General features: G+C 34.6%; 1 protein-coding gene across 1 annotated transcript; it reads left to right on the forward strand.

The window, feature by feature from the left end:
* The first annotated feature begins 7440 nt into the window (after positions 1-7440).
* Positions 7441-8435, forward strand: LOC105747424 (olfactory receptor 51A7-like). Its single transcript, XM_012530333.2, is given in 2 exon segments — positions 7441-7714; positions 7717-8435. Coding segments are annotated over 2 exon segments (993 nt in total).
* Positions 8436-11686: the final 3251 nt, after the last annotated feature.

Below are 11686 nucleotides of genomic sequence, written 5' to 3' on the forward strand. Positions count from 1 at the left end.
TTTTTTTTAGTTTGACAGCTGTGTAGTTAGGTCATTCATTTTTGATCTTTTTTTCTTTTTTTTGTGTAAGCATTGAGGGCTATGCATTTCCCTCTCAGCCCTGCCTTTTCTGCATCCCACATGTTCTAATAAGTTGTTTTCTCATTTTGATTAATCTCAAGATATATACTGAGTTCTTTCAATTTCTTCTTTGATCCATTGATTACTTAAGATTGTTGTTTATTCTTGCTGTATTTATGAATTTTAGCATTTTCTGCCTGTTATTGATTTCAAACTTTATTTCAATATGATAAAAGCAAATGCTTTGTATGATTACGATCATTTTTGGTTTATTGACATATGCTTCTTGATCCAATATATGGTCTATCCTGGAGACTGACCAATGAGCACTCAAGAAGAATTTATGTCATACATTTTGGGCTGCAATGTTCTGTATCTATCTATTAGATTTAGTTCATTATTCAAGCTCTCTTTCCTTATCAATTCTATTCCCAGATGTTCTCTCCAATGCTGAGTGGTGTATTGATGTCTCCAAATACTACTGTAGAGATCCATTTCTCTCTTCAGTTTTGCCAGTGTTTGCCTCATGTGTGGTATCCTAGTTAGGTGCATATACACTTGTGATATTTATTTCTTCCTGGTCAATTTTCCCTTTTATTAATATATAATGTCTTTCCTTGAATGTAATAACAAATTTGCTTGTAAAGTCTGTTTCATCTGATATAATATAGCTGATCCATCTTTTTGTTTGTTGTTGTTACTGCATATGTGGAATATCTTTTTCTAGCCTTTCACTTTCAATCTATTTGTATCCTTGGGTCAAAGTGAGTCTCTTGCAGTCAGCATAAAGACGGCCATATTTCTTATCCAAAAGTCTGTGACTTTTGATTGGGGAGTTTAATCTATTAACATTCAATATTATTCCTATAAAGACAGTTATTGCTTCACCCATTTTGGCCTTTGAGTTTCAACTAGCATATCTTGTTTTCACCACTCTTTTTACACTTTCAATTACCTTTACTGATATAATCTTCATTTTAGACTCACTGCCAAGCCTCTCTCTCCTGTCTTTTCTTTTCAGGCTATAACACTACATTTAGTGTGTCTTTCAAATCCAATCTCTTGGTTACAAACTCTCTCAGTTTCTGCTGTTCTGTGAATATTCTAAACTCACTGTTATATATTTTGAAAGATGATCTTGTCAGATATGAGATTCATGGCTGGTATTTTTTCTCTTTCAGTATCTTAAATATATCATACCACTGCCTTCTTTCCTCCATGTTTTCTGATCAGAAATCAGAACATACTCTTATGGAACATCATTTTATGTGATGCTTCACTTTATTATTTCTGCTCTCAAGATTCTCTTTATTTTCAGTATTTGACATTCTGATTAGTATATGTCTCAGATTCATCCAGATGGCTGTAGTTTGTGCTTCCTGGGCACACATATATGTGACTTTCAATAGGGTTGGGAAATTTCCTGCCATTATTTCCTTAAATATTACTTCTGCCCCTTTTCCCTTCTCTTCTCCTTCTGGGCCACCCATGGCACATATGTCTGCATGTCTCTTGTCATCATCCATTTCCCTGAGGCCCTGTAAAATTTTCCCATCCTTTTCATTAATGTTCTTGTCTTTGTTTACTTTCAAAGGCCATGTCTTCAAGATCAATGATCCTTTCTTCTGCCTCTTCAAATTTGCTGTTATATGCTGCATTAGTCTGCTAAAGGGGTTCTGATGCAATACACAGAAATCTGTTGGACTTTATAAAGTGTATTTACTTGGGGTAGAAGCTCACGATTACCAGACCATAAAGTGTAAGGTACTTCACTCATCAAAGTCTGTTGCCACATATTGGAGCAAGATATCTTTCGATGTCTGCAAAGGTTCAGCTTCCTCCTTCTTTTAGGGCTCCATGGTCCCATCTTCTTCTGCTATCAGCTAAATGATGAGATTAGCTTCATCTCTCTCCCAGGGCTAATTTCTCTCTTGGCTCAGCTACTCTGCTCTTCCAAAAAGCTAGCTATAAACTATCAGGTAAACATCTTGTCTCTCTTCCCAGGGCCTCTTCCTTGTCTAATGGTGCCTTCTCTTTTTCCTCATGTATCTGATTCTTGGTGTATTTGCTTTCTGGGGCTCTATCATTAAAACTCCCAACTTTTCTCTCTGAATTGTAGTTTTCAACAAGGACTTGTGGATCAATGCCCTACTGATGAGGCCCAATCAAAATCTTAATCATAATTTAATCAAGTAAAAGTGATAATCTCTGAATCCCATAAAATATGTCCAGAGGAACAGATCAGTTCACAAACATAATCCAATATCTAATTTTGGAATTCATAAACAATATCAAACTGTCACATATGCCTTCAGAGTATTTTTTATACATTTTTAATTTATTTTTAAAAGATTCTTAGGTTACATCAAATGTTACATAAAAATATATAAGGGATTCCCATATGCCCCACTCTCTATCCCTCCCACTCTTCCCCACATTAACAACTTCTTTCATTAGTGTGCTACATTCATTGCCATTTATGAACACATTTTTGAGCATTGTCACTAAGCATGGATTATAGTTTATATTGTAGTGTACACTTTCTCCACTCAGTTCTGTAGTTTTTGGCAGGATATATAAATTACTTATATCTGTCATTGCAAAGTCATTCATGACAATTCCAAGACCAGAAAATGACCTCCTATTACAGTTTTTTCCCTCTCCCTGAATTCAGCACCTCCAGTGACTACATCAATGATATAATTTCTTCCATTGCTAGAATCACAATAAGTCTATAATAGAATACCAGTAACTCCACTCTAGTCCATATTTTCTTCCCAGTCCATATGATTCAGGAATGGTAAAGCCCACACCACCTCTAACAGAGAGGGTACTCCAAACCCATAAGGCTGATTGGTGGGATTCTTGTTTGCAGTTATAGACCCTCTCGGTTTCTTGATTTGGTTGTTATCCATCCTCACCTCCTTGTTAGTTGTCTTGGGTGAGTCCAATCAACTGGAGAGTAGGTTTTTCAACTCCACTGAGGCTCAGGGCCCAGTTTGCACCTAGACAGTCCAGAGATTAAAGTCTCTTGGACACACACCTCCCAAACTCCAGCACCAAATATAGGTTCAAATAAAAGGGACAGAGGAGGCATGTATACAGATGTCATATCCAGGTCCTATTCTGTCACACTTGGGAGCACAAACTCCAGAGTAGGGCCCACTGGCAAGGCACCAAGATATGCATATGAAAAAAGCACATAAAAAGATGGACATCATCATCAGCTGTTAGGGAAATGTAAATTACAACCAAAATGAAATGCCATGTCACACCAAATAGAATGGCTATTATTCAAAAATAGAAAATCACAAGTGTTGATAACTATGTAGAGAAATAGGAACACACATCAATTCCTGGTGGCAAAGTAAAATGGTGCATCCATTGTGGAAGATAGTTGGACAATTGCAAAGAAAGTGAAGTTTACCATATGACCCAGCAATCCCATGTCTAGACATATATGCAAAAGAATTGAAAGCAGAAACTAGAGCAGATATTTGCACACCATTGTTGATAGGAGCAATATACATAATTGACAAAAAATGGAAGAAGCCCAAGTGTCCATTGTCCAATGAGCAGATAAACGAAATGTGGTATATAAATACAATGGAATATTTTCAGACACGAAACAGAATGAAGTGCTGACACTTGTGACCACATGGATGAAACTTGAAGTCAATATACTGAGTGAAACAAGCCATGTGCAAAAAGACAAACACTCTTTGATTACAATGTTATGAAATAACTAGAATAAACCAACTCAAAAGACAGAATCAAGATGGTAGGTTAACAGGAGATGGGGTAGAAATAGGGAATAAGGAGTTAAGGCTTAAAATGCACAGAGTTCTTATTTGGAACAATAGAAATGTTTTGGTAATGGATGGTGGTGATTGCAGTACAATATTTTGAATGTGATTAACAGCACTAAAAATATATATCTTAGTGTGGTTAAAAGGGGAAATGCTATATTGTATATATGGTAATGTAATAAAAATTAAAAATCTTGGACTATCACAATGGAAATAATTAAACTTAACATAAACCCTGAATTATATTAGCAGTAAAATTATAAAAATTATGCTTTTCATTAATTGTAGCAAATGCACCACACCACAGCAAGGGGTTAATAATAGGTTAGTATATGGGATCCTTTATTTCATGCATGACTGTACTGTAAACTCACAACTTCTCTAAAGCAGAAGCATTAGAAAAGATATCTTCAAGGATAAAGGTAAACCTTATTTTCAGCAATAATGAATGTTACATCTGAGGAATAAATATGAAGAAAAAAGTCACAAAGAAAATTTTGATATATAACAATACTGAGAAATTATATATAGTATATTCATACATTGTGTGCATATATATGTATAGCATATTATATAAGAAGAATTTATCAACAATATCAAGTAAATTTCCATGAGTGAGAAGAGCTTGGATATCTTAATTTTATAAAACTCCTTATTGATGCCTGATACACATTTACATTTGAAAATCACTGTCCTAGAAGATGCTAAATTGAAGTTGACTTATTAAAAATTTCCTAATATAAAGAAAATCTATACATTTAAGGAAGTGTTTAGTAGAGGAGGCAGACACACGAAGGCATAGTTATAACACACTGTGCAATTACTCTAAGATTATTCACAGGATCCCTTGGTAACATTGAGGAGACAACTATAATTTTGCTAGAAGGAGGAGAAAAAGATTAAGAGGTGTTTGCCACAAATTATTAATTCTTAATATTCATAGGGACTGTTTGGCTTAACTTGACTCCAGGCCCTTTGCAGGTTCACCTGCAGGGATTTTACTTTTACTCTAAGAAAAGCCTGCAGAACTAGATTCTCCAGAGTTTCCTGGGGAGTAGGGAAAGCATAGAAGAGGCAGGAACAGATCCTGTGGGTCAGGATAAATTAGTGGACTGGCACATCAGTGACACTGTGGTGACAGCAGGTCACCTCCATTTCCTCTTTACTCTGATATGTGGGTCTAACAACCTACCCACTTGCTAGTAAGTTTCCAGATGTTCTCAGTGTCCATTTGCCTTTATATCATTTCAAGTAGGAATTCACATATTTTCTGTTTGAGTTTGATTGCCTAAACTTTGGATGCATGTCATAAGTCACCCTCTAAAAGGCTAAATATCGCCTGCTAATACAGGGATGAGCATCCATGGTACTGCTAAGCAATACAGATCAAAAAGATGCAAGTCCACAATCACTGGCCAAAGACCGAAAGATATCCAGAAACAAACACCAGCACCTGGACCTTGGGTGAATTGTCTTGCCAAGTAGTAGAGTTTTTGCTGTACATGAATAGTAAATTGTTTCTGGGTGCTGATATGCAAGACCAGTGACCTTCCAGTGGACATTTTTAAAAACAATGACAACCACTAGGAGTTTTTGTCTGTATAATCTGTCCTGACTCGGTATGCTTTGAAAAAAAGAAAGCAGCATTATGAATCTAACAATAATTTATTTATCAGTTCACAGATATCTTATCAGGTAGATTTTGTAAGGATTTTATTTAATTTAAAGATAGATGCCCCCTAGATTAGATTATGACTTTTTCATTCATTCAGTGTATGACCATATATCTATATATGCCAAAATAATATCTGCTCTCATGGGTTACTCTGAAGCTAAAGAGAGGATGCAAAGGAGCAATATTATCAATAGAAGGACATTAGCCACTGTAGTGAGGGTGAAAAACCACAAATAATCAAACAAAATATGCATCACAATCAATAGAAACAACGGTCGCTGCTCAAGTTTGGTAACATTGTGTCACAATCTATCCTAGTTTCCGAAATATTAAGGGGAAGTAATTTATAATGACACATGAAAAGATGCATCCTTAAACAAAAACAAAGACTACTTTTCCAGTGGATAGTTCAATCTTCAATTCAGGTTACTTCTGAATCAATAACATGGAAGCAAGAAACTTAATAATACTTGCTCAAGTGATGATAAACCTTGCTGGTGGTAATGGAGGGAAAAATGGAGGAGTAAGAATTTTTTAGAGCCTGGAAGTATATATAGACTGAAAGGGCAGTGGACAGGGTTGCATGTCCATCAGTTGTTTGAAAGTGTGGTCTTCTGAGATTTATTAAGGAAAGACAAAATGGTAAAAGTAGCATTATAAGAAGACAAATATGGCACCCCATATGGAATGATTTAGTGATACCTCTGTACACATATATCTTTCTTCGGTATTAGAGGTGTGTTCTCTGAAGCAGTAAAGATTTGAACTTATTTTTAATATTCATTTTAAGTTGGAAGTTTTCTTTAAGTATTCTGAATGCAAATCTAATTATATAATTTGAAATTATTTTTTCTTATTTTATGGTTTGCCTTTTACTTCTTTTTTTAATGTGATCTTTTGCAAGGCAATTTTTTAAATTATTTTAGATATATCAAAATCAAGCTTTTCTATTTTTGTGCCTTTTGTTGATTATTATTTTGGTATTCTGTATAAGAATCTGTTCTCTAACATCCTTAAATGTTTTTTGTGGATTTAGTTCTTATATTGAGATCTGTGGTATATTTTGAGATAATATTTACATATGATGTAAGTATGGGTCCAACCTCATTTTTGCTTCTGGATATCCAATGTTACGGCAACATTTATTTTTGAAAGGATTCAGTTTCTTAAAGTTTAAAATGCTTTAATAACTGCAATTTCAACTGTAGTAAGTGTTTATCTTAATTTAATCCATATGGTAAGCTCTTTGATAATCCATAAAATTTCCAGAATTACTGAGTATGGCTATTCTAATAAAATATGCTATAGAATATAGAGTTAAGAAATTTGCTGCTTGCTTTCTGTATTCTGAAGCTAGAGAACGCATATGGAATATTTTACTTGGTTGTTGAGGATCACCTATGTAAATTAAGATATTTCCTTATTTCACAGGTTATTCTAATAATAAGGGTCTTAATATTATGTCTGGATATTTTTTTTTTTTAGTTCTGAGAATTATGCACTGCAATATGTTCCAAAATTCTCTCATTTAGTATGCCTACTGTCATAGCTGTTCTTCTTTCAAGTATGTATTATACCCGCTAGTTATCACGGTTATAGACTTAAAAAACAATATTATTTTATTGTTTATCTCCCGCGGCATGTGTATTAGATTTAAGAATAAGATTTTGCTTTTATTTCTTTCAGTGTTAAGCCAAACTCCTAAAACATAATGTGTTGTTTATTTTTTGTAAAAGCATAGTAATCTTAGCCAGTTCTGAAGATATAAATAAATTGTAAGTGTCCAGAAAGCTAAAGAATGAGTCAGAAAAATCATACTTATTTGAGCCAATTTGTTTATGCCACTACAGGGAGCGTTTGCTGATTCCCATATCCTGATTCCTTCACATACTTGCTATGTCAGGTTTCAACACCTCTGAAGTGGAAATCCCTACCTTCTTCCTAATTGGTTTTCCAGAGATGGAGCAAGCTCACATTTGGCTATTCATCCCCATTTGTCTCATGCACCTCCTTGCCATCTTGGGGAACTGCACCATCCTCTTTCTCATAAAAACAGAGCACTCTTTCCATGAACCTATGTATTATTTCCTGTCCATGATGGCATTTTCTGACGTAGGACTGTCCTCCTCCCTTCCAACCATGCTGAGGGTCTTCTTATTCAATCCACAGGAATTTCCTTCAATGCCTGCTTTGCACAAGAGTTTTTCATTCATGGGTTCCCATCTATGGAGTCATCAGTTCTGCTTGTCATGTCCATTGATCACTTTATAGCCATATACAACCCTTTGAGATACAACTCTATCTTTACCAGTGCCAGAGTCATTAAAATTGGCTTTTTCCAGATAGAGAGAAGTATTTTGTTTGTCCTGCCTTTCTCCTTTATTCTAAAGAGGCTGAAATTTTGTAAGAAAAGCCTTTTGTCCCACTTCTACTGTCTCCACCAGGATGTCATGAAGCTGGCCTATTCCGACAACAAGGTCAATATAATCTATGGGCTTTGTCTGGCTCTTACAGGTATGTTAGTCTTCGTGTGCATTTCTGTGTCCTACATGCCGATTCTGAAAATTGTTCTGGGCATTGCCTCACACAAGAGTTGCTTCAAGGTCCTCAATACTTGTTCATCCCATATCTGTGCTGTTCTCATTTTCTATATACCTATCATCACCTTGACTGCCCTCCATTGGTTTGTCAAAAATGCCTCTATAGTTATTAGCATCATCATTGCTGATATCTTCCTTCTGGTCCCCCCTCTAATGAATCCCATTGTGTACTCTGTGAAAAGTCAACAGATTAGAATTCTAATCCTGGGGAAATTATGTGTGGAAGTGTTGATGGCAAATTTCAGCTGCTATGAAAGATCAGCATGGTTGGCAAATTGTGAACAAGTATAGGGTTCCTAGATTGAGTACAGGAGAATAGAGATGGAACACAATGATACACAGCTTATCATGGTAGGTCAAAATATTTTGAAGCTATTGAAATACTTAACCAACAATAACATTGTAGATGGGACGCCTCAGGCATTAGGCATAGTGTAATAATATGCTTATAACTATTTTTGCCACCTCCTTTTTCCTTGTCTATATGACCAACTTTGTTAGTCCATCAACACTATCCATGATAGCATAATTCAAATTCTTTTTAGAGTAATTTGTAACATATTATTCTATAGGAAAAATAAAATGTTAAATTAGATGAAAACAATCAAAAGTGTAATTATCTCTGGCATGATCAGCAGTGACTCACTTAACTGGCAAAAGAATTTACTGGCAAAGAATTTTCAAATAGGCAAGGTGGCAGAAACTTTTGAACTTTGAAAATTCTTGGTTCTCAGGTAAACATCTCAGGTCAATTAAATCAGAATACAAAAATGTATGTAACTGATCTTCCTATTGATGGCTATTGAGAATGTTTCCAATTTTTTGCTATTATGAACAAAGTCCTACAAGCATTCTTAGGAAAGTATTTTGGCTGAAATGTGAGCTAATTTCTCCAGAAATGGGCTTTTTGTCATAGGTTAGATGTGTATTTAAATACAGCATGTAATGCTAAACTATTTTCCAGCCAAACAACTATATCAATTTATACTCCCACCAGCAAAGTATGAGTTTCTGTCACTTAAAATTTCAAATTTAAAAAATTTTAGGGAAGCAGATGGGGCTCAAGGGATTGAGCTCCTGCCTACTACATGGGAGGTCCCTGGTGCTGCCTAAAGAAGTCGGTAAGCTGGTGTGATGGCAGACATGGCAAGTTGGTGCAACAAAGGACACGAGCAGAAAAACATAATGAAAGACACAACAAAACAGGAAGTGGAGTTTCTGGGTGCCTCCTAAAGAGGACAATCAAGACAGTGAGTGACCAGTAGGCATGACAATCTGAGACAAGATGATGAAACAAGAAATGCAAGAAGAAAAAGACAATGAGAGACACAACAAAGCAGGGACGGGAGGTGGCTCAAGTGATCAGGTGCCTCCCTCCCAAATCAAAGGTCCTGAGATTGGTTACTGGTGCTTCCTAAAAAAGCAAGGAAAACAAAAAAATTTAATGTAAACCATTTTATTTGTATATCACAGTATTTCATTGTGATATTAATTTGTATTTTCTTTAGTCAAATTTGAATACTTCAGTTATACTGCCCATGATTATTACATTTTACTTACTAATTTCCAGGACTTTTTCATATATCCTTTGTCAGATATATGTAATGAGAGTATTTATTTCCAGTGGGTAATTTTTCTTTCCAGTCTCTTAAAAACATACTTCAATGAATATAAATTGTTTTCTTTTAATTAATTCCAATTAATCTAGTATTGTTCCTTCAGGTATGTTTTTAACGTTTCAGCTTTGACTTGTTATTAGAATGGGAGGGATGAATTCCAAGCTCTTTATGTATCAGACTAGGAAACAGAAATATACATTCTTTTTTAAGTGCTTTAAATAAAATACATACCATATTCTTGAATATTGTAAATAATAAGTACAATAACAAAAAAATACAAACATAATATTCCTTAACAGAATAAAATAATATAAAACACAGTATGTTCAATATGGAATTAAGCTAGACACCTATAAAAGACATATCTTGAAAATCCACAATTTTTAAAATTTAAGTAATATATTACTAAATAATCTATGAGTCAAATAAAAATTCTCATGGAAAACTACAAAATAATTTTAAGAAACAACATGAAAGTATAACAATCAAAAATGTGGAATGGAACCAAAGAAATCTTTGGAGAAAATCTGTAGCAAGAATAAAAAAGCAAAAATCATATAGATAAGAGCAGGCATATTTGAAATTAAAACAGGAGAATCATAGAGTAAATAAATGAAATTAAAGAGTGATTATGCAAAATATCAATACAATTTATAAAGTCCTATATAGATTTACGATGAAAATAAGAGAGTGACTATATGATTAACAATGGCAAGAATGAAATAGATGCGATCATTATCAATCCCACAGACATGAAATGGAACAATACTAGTGATATAAATTACAAAACTTGACTGAAATTGAATTAAAAAAAGAACAAGAACTAAATCTGAGTCATGTACATAATCTGCACAGTCTTAGCTCTATAGTTTTTGATGTAACATCCTTTGCTTCATTAACATAAATCCTTACATTTTGTGCTATTTCTTTGGAGTTAAACCTTAGGTAGTTGATGAGTTCAAGAAAGGAATGATTGCATAGTTTGTCTAATTTATGTTTTTCTGGTTGGAAGTGGCACTTTCCCACCTCTCTACATATTTGACTGGAGACCCGATAACTCCCACATAGATTTTAGAATGAGTTTGTCAACATTTACAAAGTACATCTACTGGGAGTTCAGTGTGAACACCTTAAATCTACATATCAAACTGGGGAGAAAGAATATCTTAACAATACTGAGTTTTCTGAATAATGAAAATAAAATATTTCCCATTCTATTTAGGTCTTCAGTAAATTCTATTAGAATTTTTAAAATTTATTTTTTATTTATTTTAAAAAGATACCCAGATTATGTAAAATGTTACATAAAAAAAATAAGGGATTCTCATAGGCCCCACTCCTCACACACATCCCACTTTTCCCCACTTTAACAGCTTCTTTCATTAGTGTGGTACATTCATTGCAATTGATGAACACATTTTGGAGCATTGCCAACTAAGCATGGATTATAGTGTATATTGTAGTTTACATTCTCTCCTACTCCATTCAGTAAACTATGGCAGGATATATAATTGTCTGTATCTGTGATTGGAATGTCATTCAGGACAATTCCCAGTCTGAAAAATTCCCCCATATAACACATCATTTTCCCCCAACCCCCCAACTGCGGTACCTCTGATGGCCACTGTCTCCATATCAATGATATAATTTCTTCCATTGCTAGAATCATAATAAATCTATAGTAGAATACCAATAAATCCACACTTGTCTGTGTTTTATTGCCCAATCCTGAGGATTCTCAGATAGTGATTCCCACTCAGCCTCTAAATGAGAGAAGGCTTTGATCCCATATGGTGATGAATGTGACTTTCTTGTTTGCAGTTGTAGACTATCTCGGTTCCTTGGTGTGGTGGTTGTCCATCCTCACCTTTTTGGTTGTCCTGGGTGAGTCCAATGAACCTCAGAATAGTTACAACTCCGCTG

The sequence above is a fragment of the Dasypus novemcinctus genome, chromosome 10 (genome assembly GCF_030445035.2).
Source record: "Dasypus novemcinctus isolate mDasNov1 chromosome 10, mDasNov1.1.hap2, whole genome shotgun sequence".
In the NCBI taxonomy this organism is placed as follows: Eukaryota; Metazoa; Chordata; class Mammalia; order Cingulata; family Dasypodidae; genus Dasypus; species Dasypus novemcinctus.